Here is a 16,372-nt window from a genome sequence, read left to right on the forward strand (position 1 = left end):
AAGAAAAGCATCTGAGACTAATAACTCAGTGTGCCAGGATCAGCTGCCAAGCCACAGTCCCTCAGCCTGGAAAGACAGACAAGTTTGTTCTAGTGCTGGGGAGTGGGGAGGAAAACAGTGTGGGGCAAAAAGCAGGACTAGGCTTTGAAACCCACAGTGGTTATGGGCAAAAGTCACCTTCGTTTCAGCTTCAGTTGGAATTTAAGTACCTACTTTTGGGTTTTTTTTTTTTAGAGAAAAAAATTAAATTTATTTTTAAAAGTACATACAGTAAAATATACTCTTTTTACATACAATTCTAAGAATTTTGACAAACAGAATCACGTTATTGTCAGTACAATAAAGGCACAGAACAGTTTCTTCCTCAGTCTCTCCCAAAATTATCTGGGGCCGTGACCCCTTTGGAGTCAAAGCCTCTGTGAATCCTTAACCTCTGGTAACCACGAATCTATTCTCCATCACTATAGTTTTGCCTTTTCCAGAATGCTATAAGTGGAGTCATACAATATTTAGCCTTTGAGTCTGGCTTCTTTCTCTTAGCAGAATGCATTTGAGATCTCTGTTGTGTTTACCAGCGGCTCATCCCTTTTTATTGCTGAGTAGTATTCCATCATGTGGATGTACTACTGTTTGTTTATCCATTTTCCAGTTGGGTTTTTTCTGCTAATGAATAAAGGTGCTATAAACATTTGTGCACAGGTTTTTGTGTGAAGATAGTTTTTTATTTTACTTGAGTAAATACCCAGGAATAGGATTGCTGGATCATATGGTAAGTGTATGTTTAACTTTGTAAGAAACTGTCAGCTGGGCGTGGTGACTCCCCACTGTAATCCCAGCACTTTGGGAGGCTGAGGCAGGTGAATCACCTGAGGTCAGGAGTTCGAGACCAGCCTGGGCAACATGGCGAAACCTTGTCTCTACTGAAAATACAACAATTAGCTTAGTGTGTGGCACACGCCTGTAATTCCAGCTACTTGGGAGGCTGAGGTAGGAGAATCATTTGAACCCAAGAGGCAGAGGTTGCAGTGAGCTGAGATCGCATCACTGCACTCCAGCCTGGCTGACAGAACGAGACTCTTTAAAAAAAAAAAAATTGAAACTGGCGAAATGTTTTCCAAAAGCTGTACCATTTTGCAGTCCTGCCAGCAATGCATGAAAATTCCTGTTGCTCTGCATCCTTGCTCACATTTTATGTTGTTTTTTTTTAGCCATTCTAATAGATGTGTAGTGGTTATCTCATTGTGATTTTGATTTGCATCTCCCTAGCGACTGATGATGTTAAGCATCTTTTCCTATTCAATTCTTTTTTGTAAAACAATTTTAGTGCGTTTTATTTTATTTTGAGAGGGAGTCTTGCTCTGTTGGCCAGGCTGGAGTACAGTGGCGCGATCTTGGCTCACTGCAACCTCCACCTGCTGGGTTCGAGCAATTCTCCTGCCTCAGCCTCCGGAGTAGCTGGGACTACAGGCACACACCACCACGCCCAACTAATGTTTTGTATTTTTAATAAAGGCGGGGTTTCACCATGCAGGCCAGGCTGGTCTCAAACTCCTGACCTCAGGTGATCTGCCTGCCTCAGCCTCCCAAAGTGCTGGGATTACAGGTGTGAGCCACCGTGCCCGTACTTAGTGCATTTTAATCCACTGTTGCAATATGAATTGACGTAATATTTTGTGTTTTTGTTCTGTATTAGTGCCTGTCTGTTAGAGTCCAGCAAACTCATATGGGAAGATTGACTTATCCAGCCTCCATCTGCGAAGAAGTTTATGAGATTTCTGCTAGGTGTAAGCAGGGTTTTCAGTGAGTTTCTTTTTTTTTTTTTTTTTTTTTTTTTGAGATGGAGTCTCGCTCTGCCACCCAGGCTGGAGTGCAGTGGCCGCATCTCAGCTCACTGCAAGCTCCGCCTCCTGGGTTTACGCCATTCTCCTGCCTCAGCCTCCCAAGTAGCTGGGACTATAGGCGTCCGCCACGTCGCCCGGCTATTTTTTTTTTTTTTTGTATTTTTAGTAGAGACGGGGTTTCACCGTGTTAGCTAGGATGGTCTCGATCTCCTGACCTTGTGATCCGCCCGTCTCGGCCTCCCAAAGTGCTGGAATTACAGGCTTGAACCACCGCGCCCGGCCGAGTTTCTTTTCTTTTTCTTTTTCTTTTTTTTTTTTTTTTTGAGATGGAGTTTCACTCTTGTTGCCCAGGCTGGAGTGCAGTGGCGCAGTGTCGGCTCACCGCAGCCTGGGTTCAAGCAATTCTCCTGCCTCAGCCTCCCGAGTAGCTGGGATTACAGGCATGTGCCACCACCCTGGCTAATTTTGTATTTTTAGTAGAGACAGGTTTTTCCATGTTGGTCAGGCTAGTCTTGAACTCCCGACCTCAGGTGATCAGCCCACCTTGGCCTCCCAAAGTGCTGGGTTTATAGGCATGAGCCACCGTGCCCAGCCTTCAGTGAGTTTCTAATTGGAGTCTGATTGTGGAGAACGTTGGTGATCCCTTTGAAGATTTCTTAGGAAAAAGGCTTCCTTTTTGAGGACTGCTCCAGCCTACTTTTTTTTTTTAAGTGGAGTCTCACTCTGTTGCCCAGGCTGGAGTGTAGTGGTATAATCTTGGCTCACTGCAACCTCCGCCCCCAACCAGTTCACAATTCTTCTGCCTCAGCCTCCCAGGCAGCTGGGACTATAGGTGCGCGCCACCACACCCGGCTAATTTTTGTATTTTTAGTAGAGATGGGGTTTCACCAGGCTGGCCAGGCTGGTCTCGAACTCCTGACCTCATGGTCCGCCTGCCTCAGCCTCCCAAAGTGCTGGGATTACAGGAATGAGCCACTGCACCTGGCTTTTTTTTTTTTTTTCCCCAATATGGAATGCTTCACGAATTTGCATGCCATCCTTGCACAGTGACCATGCTAATCTTCTCTGTATCGTTCCAATTTCAGTTATGTGCTGCCGAAGCTAGCACTCCAACCTACTCTAGGTCCTTTGACCTTGCTGACAGGAGGAGGGGACTGCAGGTCTGGGCTCCCAGGGGCTGGTCTGACCCCTGGGCCCAGTCATCCTACCTTGCCATACCACAGGTAGTGCTCTGCCTGAGTTCGCAGCAGAAAGACATCATTGGAGTTTAGGGAGGAGGCAAAGGCTGGAACCTCCACTGCTTTGGTGTTAGATTTGTCATTTCCATGAATTTGGAAGAGTCTTACCGGAGGGTCGGGCTCAGCATTTCCCTTCCTGGAAGTCCCACCCTAGAGAGAAGAAAAGCAGAGTCCAGATCTGAGGAGCACCATGTGAGCAGAGCACTAGAGGAGCTGTTGTGGGAAACGTGAATGTTGTAATACTATGTTTGCCCTTGAGGAGCTTCTAGGCTCACTTTGGAAAGGGTCAGGGTGAGCTGGAGTTATGGTACCAATAACAACAGCTTTCATTCTGAGAACTTTATCATATGCCAGGCTCTGTGACTGGTGCCTTACCTACATCATTTCATTGATCCTTATAACTCTATGAAGTAGATGTTATTATTCCACAGTATAGATGAGGAAACTGAGACTTGGAAACTTGACTAGTAAATACAAGGTTAAGACTTGACCCCAAACTTGTGTGATATCAAGCATGTGACATTATGCATTGCTTGGTAGTGCTTCAGCCAGGGCTTCATGGAAGAAGTGGGACTTGAATTTGAAAGGGCACATCTGCAGCAGGAGGGGTGTGGTGTGGCACACGTGAGGTCTAATGAGGAGACCCACCTGACTGGAGTGGAGGGTGCGGGTTAGGGAGCTGAGGGTGGTGCACCTGCATAGGTAATATGGGTCAGGTTATGAAAGACCTTGAACATAATTTAGATAGTGGTTCAGACTTGAAGCCCTAGGCATTTGGGATTCACTTGACTGTCTTAGAGGGATTAACCCCCTTCTTCCTCTGTCTAATCCAAGCCTGACTCCCTACCCGACCCCTCCTCTGCTCGCCAATAGTCCCATGCTGGTTTGTTAGTTTGGAACGTTCCAGCTCATGGTGTAATTTTATCAGAGCATTCTCACCTCAAAGATAACTAGCTTCCCTTTGAAGATGGCCATGAAGTGGCGTGGCTCCGTCCCCATCCTGACTCGAACCTGCACAGCGGCCCCGTCAAACTGCCGATCCACCTCCACTGCCTGGTATGCTGAGGCTGCCAGCTCGTCCTGTGAGGCGTGGCGGCCCTGCAGTGGTGAGAGACCATGAAGGACCCATGCTCCCCGCCCCAGCCCAGTGGCCAGAGGACGCATCAGGATCCAAAGCTGAAGCCTGTGCCAGGCCTACCTGCCAGATGTATAAGATGTGATGTGGCTTCCCGTTCACCTCGTATGTGTAGAGGACCAGATAACAGTCTCCCCCATAAAAGAAGCCATACCACTGATATTCCACAGGGACCAGCTCCAGGTTCTCAATTCTCCAGACCTGGGCATGGAAGGAGACACTGTTTTCCAGAGATAGGGGGCTGGGAAGGGCTAGGCTATGCTAAAGGGAGAATCCAAGTGGGGAAGGTGCTGACATTTACTCCATGTTCTCTTTCTCCCTCTGGTTCTGTCCCAGTGCTGAGGACTCATCACATTTGCATGATTTGAATCCTGAGATGAACTGGGCCATCCTAGTCAGGAGCATCCCATCATGGCTCGGTCTTTGTAAGGCCGAGCGATGATTTGAATAGATCTTCCAGGTGAGATATTGATAGCACATTTGAGGATGTGTGTCTCTTTCCCCTGAAAACTCTACAGACCCACAAGACTCTTAGAGAAGACTCCTGAGGTGCTGGAGAGGAAAGGGAAAGCAAAGCAGACTCTGAATCACCTGCACCCTTGCCCCTAGCAGGACAGCCAGGAAGGCCAGTGCTGCCTGCCCTGATATTTGAATCATTGGGCTTACCTCAACTTTTCCGCTGCCATCATCAACCATTCTTTCCTGGGCAGCTACCTCTGGCTTGGTGTGTAGCAGCGTCACATCAAATTTATCCTGGAAAACTTTAGCTGTGGAGAAAGGGTTGGGAAAAGCCGAGTGAGTAAGAAGCATGTGTGCCTGCCTTTCTAGGGTCCCAGCAGTGAGAGGATGATCTGAGGGCAATCTCACCAATTTTACCAATGCTGAACGTTTTCCCCAGGCCCATGGTCTGGTCCTTTACTGACCACTTCTGGAACAGCTGCTTGAACATGGCCGACTCAGCACCATCGTTGACAGTCTCCACATTGGTGCTGCTGGGGTAGCCCTTCATCTTGATGAAGCCCTGCAGAGCCACCCATTCCCAAAGGCATGTCAGTTGTGGATTACACTGAGTTTTTTGCTTGTCTGGTAATTCACCTCTTTGAAGCCACATGATAAGAGTCTCCCCTCTGGGAGTCAGTCAAATTCTAACTCACTTCTATCTAAGGACCAAGGTACCTGCCTAAAAAAAAAGAGTGGAACATTTTTGGATCTCTTTATTGACTTGCAGTGATTATGATTGTTAATTTTTTGGAAGATTATGCTGTGTTCTTTCAGTACTTTTGTACTTACTGACTTTTCATCACATCCATTTGCTCATTTATTGCATTGTAAGTGCATCTTGCTTGGTTCATCTGCATGAATCTGCACAAATATAAGCTCCTTGAGGACAGGGCTATTAACCTTGATATGTGATATCTCCTTCAATAATAACAGCCACCTTTTATTCAGCAGATGCTGTGTGCCAAGAACTGTTCTGAGTGCTTTTTTTTGTTTTTGAGACAGTCTCACTTTCACCTAGGCTGGAATGCAGTGGCATGATCTCAGCTCACTGCAACCTCTGCCTCCCGGGTTCAAGTGATTCTCCTGTCTCAGCCCCGCCAGGTAGCCCGGACTACTGGCATGCGCCACCATGCCTGGATAATTTTGTTTTGTACCTTTAGTAGAGACGGGGTTTCACCATGTTGGCCAGGCTGGTCTCGAACTCCTTACCTCAGGGGATCCGCCTGCCTCGGCCTCCCAAAGTGCTGGGATTACAGGCGTGAGCCATCGCGCCCAGCCTTGAGTGCTTTACAAATGATATTTAATCCTCACAATAACCCTAGGAGATGGGTATGATTCCATGTTAGATATGGGGAAACTGAGGCCCAGAGGTGTTAAGTAGTCTTCCCCAGAGCACTCAGCTGGAAAAGGCAAAACCTGGATTTGAATCCCAGTTTGTCTGCCTGACTTTGCAGTCCATGTATGTAAGCACAATGTTATATGCTCACATACCTAGCATGACTCTGTGAAGTGACACACCTGAAGTGCTCTTAGCAGAATTATTTGAACAGTATTGCACATCTGTAGCTCCTACCAGCGCTTTAGACATGGCTGCCTGTTTTTCAGCCTTTGTGGCTCCTTTTCCTTTCCACACGTAGATTTTGGTTCCACTTTGGTCCAGGATGTAGCAGTCCTAAAGCAGCCAGAGATAGGTATGGTTGCTCAAGACCAGAAGGAAGATTTTGCTCAGAGTCTGCTTCTGAAGCAGGTCTGGCTACCCCAAGCTAAGGCCACCCAAACTCTACTTACATCATGGTTCAGTAAGTCCTGGACCAGAGGCCTCGTTGCTACCTCTGTGACTGCCAGCTGCCCAGGTGAATCTGAGACACTGGAGAAGGGGAGAGATTAGCCTGTGCCTTTTCCTCTATAAAGCATCTTGTAGTCAACTAGATGTTGTTCTGGTTTGGTTTTAGTTTGGAGTTTCTGGGTAGAGTGTGACTTCCTAATAAGACAGCCATGGGAGGACAGGAATGTGCAGACTCTTCTTTGGTGGAGACTTTTGTTTATCTCTGTCCCAAACATTATTCCTTCCACATCCCTGGGCCAGAGTAAACGAAAGGTCTCCTCAAGAGATCAGGAGAGTTGCTAACAGGAACAACTGCCTCAATGAGCGGGGGATCTCCAAGCTTTCTAGGAGCTGCATTTGAAAAGGACTAAGAAGAAAACCAGATGACTACACCCAAAACAAGGAGCCAAGCAGAGGTGGCTGATGTTCTAGGGGACACCTTCCCCCCGACCCCAGCTTCCAGCTAAAGCCAGGTTTGGTTACTCACTGATACAACATGATATTTGATTTCTGCTGCTGATCTATGATCTCATCAGGGACTGCAGGCTTGATAATGGAGCGTCGGCCAAGGGTGTCCTGAAGGACCTTCATCAGCTCTGGGCTGGCTGCCTCCTTGTCTCCCTCGATCACTCCTATTTCAGCACGGCCTCCTCTCTCCCTGTCTCGAATATCCTTTGCCAGAAGCATAGCCTGTCAGAGAAGCCCAAGGGAGTCCTCAGCTCCTCTGGGACCCCTTTCTGCCTGATGTCTTTGGGGAGAACAGCCTAGATCTCAGACACAGGAGTTACTCGGTTGCTGAGGAGTCCAGGGTGAGTCACAAACTCACACACTTGGCCTGTCTCCAAGACAGATTCTACTCAAAGGCAGGGCTCCCCCTTGATTCTTGGGAAAGAGCCAGCATGGAGGGAAGAAGAAAGAGGAACTTGAGAGAGTGCTAAGGCTAGGAAGCCATACCTTCAGGCGCTCCCCACTGTTGCTCTCTGGGCCATTCCATTGGATGATGACTTTCCCAAGGTCCAGCAAGAAGACATCACCTCGGTTGAAACTGTCCCAGCTCATTTCCACCTGTTGATGAGAGGTAAACATTGTTCAGGAGGAATTCTTAGGTGCCAGGTAGAGAAATCCTGGGCCTGGGGCAGACAGTGTGCAGGACTAACCTCAGTGGCCCTGATGTTTCTTTTCCCCTTCACATGTAGCAGCCGCTTCACGTTGTAGGTGTTGGTCTCCACGTGCTTCATCCCAGAGGCGACACCCCCCTTCTTGTAGCTAAGGGAACATCCATTCAGTTATTTGAGTGCCTGCTATGTGCTAGGTTCTGGGGAGACAGTGGTGAATTACACAGATGCAGCCTCACTCGTGTGATGATGACAGTACCTATCAGCAAGGTAAATACAGATGGTGACAGCTGCTGCCCCACAAGTAGACTGGGTGAGTGACTTTCTGGTAGTGAGTCGGGACAGTCTTCTCTGAAGAAGTGACATTTGAGCTGAGATACTACAAGGAAAATGAACCAATACCCAGAGGAATAGTGCTCCAGGCAGAGGAGACATCAGTGACGAAGACCCCCTGCACAGAGGGCTTGTTTTGTTCCAGGAACTGTCTGAATGCCAGTGTGTCACTGGGAGAGGGGTACAAGTTGGGCCGCAGCAGAAGCATTAATGACTCCACAGCCTTAAGACCACCTACCCTAGGAATCAGCTCGCCCGCCCTGGCACTCAGTCCAGCCCAACCTCCGAGCCAGGCGTCCTGCACTTGAAAGGAATGCAGAAGGTAGCCCTGGAGCAGAGGGGCTTTGTCCTTGGGTTCCCCACTGGCTCAGTGTGGTCCTCTGTGCCCAGAAGGGCCTCAGTCAGTGGAGACTGCTGACCTGCAAGAAGCTGATCTTGGCCCGGCCTCACAATTCTCAAGCTCATTGGAATTTCTCTTTTTGTTTTAATATCAGGGGCAAAGTTTTGAGTTAAACTTCTCAGTTGATGGAACATTATCATCGGCCTGCACTCCCTCTCTTGTGTTAGGTGTCTGTGCATTCCCTTTACCTGCTTGCCCTACTCCCATTCCTTTCCCCATACGCTTCCATTCTAACTGTTGACCTTTTTATTTTCATTCTAGTAAACTGTGCCTCGCCCTCCCCCCCCTTTTTTTTTTTGAAGACAGGGTCTCTCTCTGTCACCCGGGCTAGAGTTCAGTAGTGCAATCATGGCTTATTGCAGCCTTGACCTCCCGGGCTTAAGTGATCCTCATCAGGGACTGCAGGCTCGATAACTGAGGGCTCGATACCCTCAGCCCATGGAGTAGCTAGGACTATAGGAGTGCACCACCATGCCTGGCTAGCTTTTTTACAAAGTATTTTTTTGTAGAGATGGGGAATCTCACTATGTTGCCTAGGCTGGTCTTGAACTCTTGGGCTTAAGCGATCCTCCTGCCTCAGCCTCACAAAGTGCTGGGATTACAGGCGTGAGCCACCATGCCCAACCTATCATGTTGTTTTGTGTGCATGGTTTTGTTTTGTTTTGTTTGAGATGGTGTCTTGCTCTGTCATGGTACTGGAGGGCAGTGGCGTGATCTCAGCTCACTGCAACCTCCACCTCCTGGGTTCAAGTGATTCTCCTGCCTCAGCCTCTTGAGTATCTGGCATTACAGGTGTGCGCCACCACACCTGGCTAATTTTTGTATTTTTAGTAGAGACGGGGTTTCACCATGTTGACCAGGCTGGTCTTGAATTCCTGACCTTGTGATCTGCCTGCCTTGGCCTCCCAAAGTGCTGGGATTACAGGCATGAGCCACCACGCCCGTCCATGCATGTGCTTTTTAAAACAGAAATTGGCATTCTGTTATATGTCCTAGTCTGTTTCTTACTTTGTGTGCTAAGCACCATGTTTGTGAGCTCTGTCCTTGTGTTAGGCATGTATCTAATCTGTTGCTTCTGGCTACTGCATAATACTCCGTGGTGTGCATGTCCTGTCTCCCAGTTATGGACACCTATGTTGCCTGCAGCTTCCTAACATCATTAATGAGGCTGCTGTGAACAGTGTGGTCCATGTGCCCTTATGGACATGGATACGTGAGGATTTCTGTGAGTTACACACGCAGAAGTGCGATTTGCAAGTGGCACTGACTACTCTCCAGGATGCTGCGCTAGTCTATACTTCCATCAGCAGGGCACAAGGGCTCCTATTTCCCCATAGCCTTGCCAACACTTGTCACCTCCCAGCTGTTTAATTTGCTACTCTAGTGGGTGGAAGTGACAGCTTTGTTTTGATTTGCATTTCTCTGATTACTTTCTTGATATGCATGTTGGCCTTTTGGGTTTCCTCCTCTGTAAACTGCTGTTTCTGTCGTTACTCTGTGCACCCCTACTCACATGATGCCCTGCTTGAAGTAGCCACGGAAGGTGTCTGACTCATGGTACTGGACCTCTCGGTGCTGCACAGGGCTGCCTCCCAGGTAGTCGTCCAGCTGTGTGGTGTAGATGGCTGCACAGCTCTGCTCATCCTGGGAGGAGTCCTTCCCGATCCAGAAGTGGATGTCCTGGGATAGGAGACTGGCCACTCTCCGGGTCTGGGATGTAGTCAGAGAGATCAGGTCAGGGGCCAGCTCACCTCCCCCTTTGCTGGTGGCCCCTCTGTCATGGGGAGAATGCAGCACATGTGCCTGCCCTTGGCAGACTGAGGGCCCTCTCTCCTGTGGTGGATGCAGGAGCTGCCCTGGCCCCCGAGCAGCCCTGCAATCATGGCATAAGCTTTGGCAGCCCAAATTCCTCCCCACATCTGGGTAAAGTTGACAGCTTGTTGTTCCCCAAATAAATAGAGACCAACGGGGATCTTTTCCCAGCCAGGTTGCAGGCTTACCTCACAGGTCCCCTTGGTCCCTTACACTCACACAGCTGGCACAGTGCTGATCTGTACACCTGCACGGCCCTGTCAGCACCGTTCATGTGAGTCTCCTCCATGAGAATCAGCACTTTAAGGCTAGAGACAGGCCTTGCATTTATCTGGCTTTCTTCCACACCACTTTTAATGTGGGACCTAGGCCTGGGAGAAGTGCTGCTTGTGGGTGGCTCACTGAGGTTCAGACTGAGGGTCATACCCCCATCCTCTGATGCAGAATTTAAAACCCAGGCCTAATGATGGCCTTTGATAGACTGGAGGTCTGCTCATAGCACTGAGGAACCATTGAGACCGATACCAGGGACTATCTTCCCTCACCAGCACATCTCCCAGTAGAGCCCAAGAACTGGCCCCAGGGGAGAAGCTCACAGGAGTGGGGAGGAGGAGGAGGGTGCTCACCGAGAGGATGACATAGCAGTCCCCCTCATAGAAGTTGCCATGGGCTCTCACAGGCACCAGCGCCAGCTCCATTTTCTGGAAGGACAAGGGGTGGGTATAGGCTACATCCCCTCCCACCTCCCTTCCCCATGAGCCTCCCTCTCCTCTCTGTCATTTGGTGCAGGTGGTGGGGAGAAGGAAGGGAGATGTTCCCAATGACCTTATAGGACGTGAGGCAGCCAGCCACAGGGTTAATGTAGCCACTCCTCTGGTTTCTGTGAGCTCTGCTTGCATCACCCTGGATCTGAATCTGGTCCCTATCCTGCTTTCCCTCGCCCTATTCTCTCCACTTCCTACCCGATCTCATCTCACACTATTGTGGGAAGCCTGTGAGCCACCTCCAGCCCTTTGCTGGATATAAACGACCAAGTACAAACCCTTCTCTGAGCTGTTGTGCCAGAACCTCCAACGCTCTTCCCAATGCTGACCACAGGGTGCTGGACCAGGCCCATGTAGGAAAGAACACTTGGATTCTGCGGGGCCGTGGGAGGTGGAGGATAACATTTGGAGAGTGCCAGCGGTCAGCAGGGCTCTGTGCCAAGTGTCTTATATTTGGAGTCTGGGTCAGGGCCCTGATTTGTCACTGCATGTATGGCTTGCCCCTGGAGGACTGTTCACACAGCCTTCATGTAGATTTTCATCACACTCTCCAAGTGAGGGAAACTTGCAGCCATACTTGTGTGTGTTCTATGTGAAATGTGTTAAATGTTAAATATATTGCAATTCTGGTAACCGTGTTTTAGTACCTGTTAGTTATTTTTGTTTGTTTGTTTTGAGATGGAATCTCTCTTTGTCGCCCAGGCTGGAGTGCAGTGGCACTATCTCGGCTCACTGCAAGTTCCACCTCCTGGGTTCACGCCATTTTCCTGCCTCGGCCTCCCAAGTAGCTGGGACTACAGGTGCCCACCACCACGCCCAGCTAAGTTTTTGTATTTGTAGTAGAGGCGGGGTTTCACCGTGTTAGCCAGAATGGTCTCGGTCTCCTGAACTCATGATCTGCCCGCCTCGGCCTCCCAAAGTGCTGGGATTACAGGCGTAAACCACTGCACCCGGCCAGTACCTGTTAGTTTTTAAGGAAACTGGAAGCCTTAAAACAATGGAAGTGACCTGGGACTCACAATCTCTGAGAGGCTTGCTGGAGAGCTGACTCCCCATCCTGGTTGAGAATAGTGAAGTGAGGCATTACCTCTGGGTTTTATGCAGCAGCAACTGACTGGGCTCGGGGCGGGGGTTAGGGGGAATCTTCATATCTGGCAGGTGGAGCTACCCAGGCCAGGGTAGTTCCCAGCTATGGATTGCTGGATGTCACAGCCACACAGAGTGGCCCAAGCCCAAGAGGAGATGGGCTGAACAGCGCCTCATCTCTGCAGTGCCCCCTCACCTCTCCCCATATTTTGTAGGAGCCAGGGTGCCCTGTGGAAGACATGTTCCATTTCTCTGATGGAAGCTGCCAGGAATCTGCTGAGTAGGTCCCACCTGTCTTTCCAGGGTATTTCCTGCGAGTGCAGACTCACTGAGCAGGTGGCTGGCTAAAGGACAAGCTTGTTTTTGCCTGGAGCCCTGCTCTTCAGGTCTGAACATTTCCTCCACCTGCCAGCCACCTGCTTTGAGCACCCAGGAGAGGTAAAGGATGGGAAATAGGTACTTTGATGCTGCCTCTCATTCTCCTCAAACCACAGGCTAAGGGGTGCTGGCGGGCTGTTGCCTAGCAGCCCCAGGCAGCCAGACTCTGCTTCCAGACTCCAGTAGTCACAAGTAAGGAGCCTCCAGCCCACCTCACCTCTATTCTCCAGACGATGATCCCAGGGTCATTGTCCACAGCCCTGAAGGCACTGGTCAGAGACATGGTGCTTGTCTTTCCAAGACTGAAACATCACAGAACACAGGGAGGTGATGCCTCTCGCCATAGTGGGCATCAATCCAGTTTTTCTGCTGAGTTGCTTCCCAGTCTGTTGTCAGCCATCTTGCCACACCCTCGTGGTGCATCCCTGCACCATTTCACAATGATGGGGTCAAGGACTTGTCCGTCCAAGTGCACATGGTCAGCCTGGCTGGCCCAGGGATTACCATCCATGAGTTCTGCTTCTCACCTGCCACTGCCCTTAACAACTCTGGTAATCGTCATGGTTATTTACCAAAGGGGTGATAAATATGTTAAGCCCTGTATTGATTCACTTTGCGTATGTTATCTCTAATTTTCAGAAGGTGATTTTCTTCATCTTAACGTTGTGTGAATTTGAGGTTTAGAAAGGCTGAATAACTTGTACAAGATCACACTCTAGAATGAAATCCTTATCTGATTCCCAAACCTATGCTTCTAGCCACTTTGATATACTACAACCCTTTCTAAACCAATCTAAGTTCAGTGGCATTTGGAAAGAAAAGCTAGTCAGAAAAAATATTTCCAAACTCAGTTGCCTTCTCTCACTCATTCCCTCTAATTCTTCCCAAGTTCCCTGCTTGCAAGGCCTTCTCCACAGTCAACTTTGACCTTCTCTTTGGCTTTTATGGTTTTTTTTTTTTTTTTTTTTTGAGTAAACTATTCTAAAACTCAAACAACCCTTCCTTCTTTTGTCATATGACTACTATATTTCCTGTGCTTTCCAGATACAAAGGAAAGTAAAATGACAGGGCTGGGCCTGGGACAAAGGGTTCTGGGTGCCAGCAGGGTGTGGCCTGGTCTGGCCTGTGGACAGATGGCTTCCTTTCTCCCTCCCACACAGACCCAAGCTTCTCCGTGGAAGTGTGAACCTCAGACACTTAGACGTCTCCAGTTCCTTCAGGATTGGGCAAGTCAGGGTGGGGAGAGGGAGGAAGTGGTAAAGATCTAAGTCTGTGTGGGTCGTGTACCGTCTGTATTCAAGGAGCATCTTGAGTAATTAAGCACCTACCCATGTCCAAGGTCACGTAGAGGCTTTATAGAATTAAAATACCTGCTCTCAAGGAGCTTGAAATCTGATAACATGCATAATTCATGGAAAGCTAGATGAATTTCTCCTGACAGGCAAAGGAAAAAGGATGGGGTTGATGGATTTACATAAGATTTAAAAATTCACCCAGAAAGGACTGTATGGATTTTTGCTATTTGGGGACATACTGTGCTTGTTAAGAGGAACATGTCTGACCATTGTTTTCTTGAACCTTGATGGACAAAGCCAAGTTGGAGAACATGCGCCATCTAGTATGGACTTTGGCAAAAAACCATAAAGCACAAAGCAAACTCCCTTTGTCTACTGCTATAACAGGACTAAAGCAAGGCAATGGTGCGGAGCAGCCAGTGTTTGAGAATTTAATTTGATAACTTGTGCTGCCCCACCCTGTGCTGCTCAGAATTGCCAGGAAATATGGTGTTTGGGTTTTCTTCAGACCCTGTGTAGCAGTCATTAAAGGCAAAAGCCATGAGCCAATTGGGGGAAGGGGACAAAGGCCAGTGAATTTATTCCTTGGAGACAGAACTGTCACCCTGGTAAAAGCCACACCAGCCGGCAGCAGTTAGGACTGTGAGCCTCAGAGGCTGAAACCTGTCCCATTTCCCAGCAGGAATTTAGGAATCAAGGAGCTCACTGGGCTAGGCACCCGGAATGCGAGATGATAAACTCCAGGAAGGGACTTCCTGCCACACTGGAACACACAGAAAACACAGTTCTAACATCAAAGTCTCCCAAAGCTGCGTCTCTCCTTCTCTCCTCCCTAAATCCTAATTCAGTGTTCTTTGAGGGGACTACAGAAACCCCTTGGGTGGGGGGCACAGTTTTGAGGTTAAAAGCCAGTGGCCTTTAATTCTCAGAGATGCCCTTATGGATGGACCCTGAGCAGAGGAAGCTGTTTTTTGTTATTGTTTTTGAGACAGGGTCTTGCTCTGTCACCCAGGCTGGAGTGCAGTGGTACGATCACAGCTCACTGCAACCTCCACCTCCTGGGCTTAAGTGATCCTTCTGCCTCAGCCTCCTGAGAAGCTGAGACCACAGGTGTGCACCACCATGCCTGGCTATTTTATTATTTTTTGTAGAGACGGGGTCTCACTGTGTTGCCCAGGATGGTCACAAGTTACAAATTCCTGGGCTCAAACAATCCTCATTCCCTGGCTTCCCAAAGTGTTGGGATTACAGGTGTGAGCCACTTCTCTGGGCCAGGAAGCTGGTTTTAACTCCTCCTGCCTTGCTCCATACCATTTTTCTCTGAGGATAGGTGAAAGGGGTCTGTCTTTCCCAGCTTTTGAAAATGTGCCCTATATGTTCAGCTGCCTCTAAGGGCTTCTACTTCTCAACAAGAAGTTTGCAAAACTGGCGAGACTCTTGGTTCATTTTAAGTCTCATCTCAGAGGACAAAGCCAAGGGAATCTCAAGCTCCTGTTCCTTTCATTTATTCCTCATTCAGGAGGATTAACTGGCATGCCCCCGTAAATCAGAGACCTTACCTTGCCTTCTCGCTCACCAGCTTTCCCAGTTGTTTCCCGGTGAGTAAGCAGCAGCAGCAGTATTGAAGAACCACTCCAAAGCAGGAGGCTCCGGGTCTGCTGCCTTAGCTTAGTAATGGCCGCAGAGACACTGGGTTATATTTGCTTGTGTTTGCATCTTAACTGCGTTTTCCTAGTCCTGGCCAATCAGAGCCAACCTAGCACTGAGCTTGACTTATTCAAACCAGAGGGAAAGCTTTATCTGTGCCTATTCAAAACAGCAAAACAAGAAGAGCAGACTTTTAAAGGCTTCTTTTAACTCCAGCTCCACGCCCTGATCTAATTGATTTTTTAAAAAGTGCACACAGCCCATCAATAATGCAGGAAAGAGGTTGGAAGGATATGAAATTTGCCATATTGTAGATATGGATGCATTATGGTGATGACAGGAGGCAGAGGCTGGAGCTGCCCCATGTGTGCCTGTGATGTCTAGGCTGGCAAGAGCCTCCTGAAGAAGCTTCTGGCATTTCTCAAAGGGAGGGGAAGTCTGGGAGAGGAGCCAGGAGAATTTTATTAGTTTTGCTCGTTGGGGTCTCTATTAGTCATACAGTAAACCAATCAATATTTGAGTGCCTACTGTTTGCCAGGAACCATGCTGGGCTCTCAGCTTCAGAGTTCCCAATTTAGAAGAATCAGGGGCAGAGAAGAATCAAGACTCCATTCCCAGGCTGGGCGCGGTGGCTCACGCCTGTAATCCCAGTACTTTCCGGGGCCGAGGCAGGCGATCACGAGGTCAGGAGATGGAGACCATCCTGGCTCACATGGTGAAACCCTGTCTCTACTAAAAGTACAAAAAATTAGCTGGGTGTGGTGGCGGGTACGTGTAGTCCCAGCTACTTGGGAGGCTGAGGCAGAATAGTGTGAGCCCGGGAGGTGGAGCTTGTGGCGAGTCGAGATTGTGCCACTGCACTCCAGCCTGGGGACAGAGCGAGACTCCGTCTCAAAAAAAAAAAAAAAAACTCGGCCGGGCGCGGTGGCTCAAGCCTGTAATCCCAGCACTTTGGGAGGCCGAGGCGGGTGGATCACGAGGTCAGGAGATCGAGACCATCCT

At 49.0% G+C, this 16,372-nt stretch overlaps 1 protein-coding gene, 1 long non-coding RNA gene and 1 other non-coding gene across 6 annotated transcripts in view; 1 reads left to right on the top strand and 2 right to left on the bottom strand.

The window, feature by feature from the left end:
• Positions 1-15,414, bottom strand: part of AVIL (advillin) — a 21,976-nt gene extending 6,562 nt beyond the window's left edge. For all 4 annotated transcript variants that reach the window (XM_065524497.1, XM_045365524.2, XM_015431133.3 and 1 more), the window contains exons 1-14: positions 15,283-15,414; positions 12,646-12,730; positions 10,827-10,901; positions 9,902-10,098; positions 7,698-7,806; positions 7,495-7,605; positions 7,028-7,230; positions 6,504-6,582; positions 6,289-6,387; positions 5,082-5,235; positions 4,881-4,981; positions 4,278-4,415; positions 4,019-4,177; positions 3,050-3,229 (exon numbers count right to left, since the gene is read on the bottom strand). In XM_065524497.1, coding sequence (XP_065380569.1) covers positions 3,050-3,229; positions 4,019-4,177; positions 4,278-4,415; positions 4,881-4,981; positions 5,082-5,235; positions 6,289-6,387; positions 6,504-6,582; positions 7,028-7,230; positions 7,495-7,605; positions 7,698-7,806; positions 9,902-10,098; positions 10,827-10,901; positions 12,646-12,711 — 1,671 coding nt within the window. In that variant the 5' untranslated portion in view covers positions 12,712-12,730; positions 15,283-15,414. The remainder of the gene's footprint in view (positions 1-3,049; positions 3,230-4,018; positions 4,178-4,277; positions 4,416-4,880; positions 4,982-5,081; positions 5,236-6,288; positions 6,388-6,503; positions 6,583-7,027; positions 7,231-7,494; positions 7,606-7,697; positions 7,807-9,901; positions 10,099-10,826; positions 10,902-12,645; positions 12,731-15,282) is intronic.
• On the bottom strand, positions 2,844-2,948 carry LOC123567712 (U6 spliceosomal RNA). Its single transcript, XR_006690819.1, has one exon. It is a non-coding gene; the product is annotated as a U6 spliceosomal RNA (small nuclear RNA).
• On the top strand, positions 4,542-5,617 carry LOC141408069 (uncharacterized). Its single transcript, XR_012420420.1, has 2 exons — positions 4,542-4,674; positions 5,043-5,617. It is a non-coding gene; the product is annotated as an uncharacterized lncRNA (long non-coding RNA).
• Positions 15,415-16,372: the final 958 nt, after the last annotated feature.

The sequence above is a fragment of the Macaca fascicularis genome, chromosome 11 (assembly GCF_037993035.2).
Source record: "Macaca fascicularis isolate 582-1 chromosome 11, T2T-MFA8v1.1".
Taxonomy (NCBI): domain Eukaryota; kingdom Metazoa; phylum Chordata; class Mammalia; order Primates; family Cercopithecidae; genus Macaca; species Macaca fascicularis.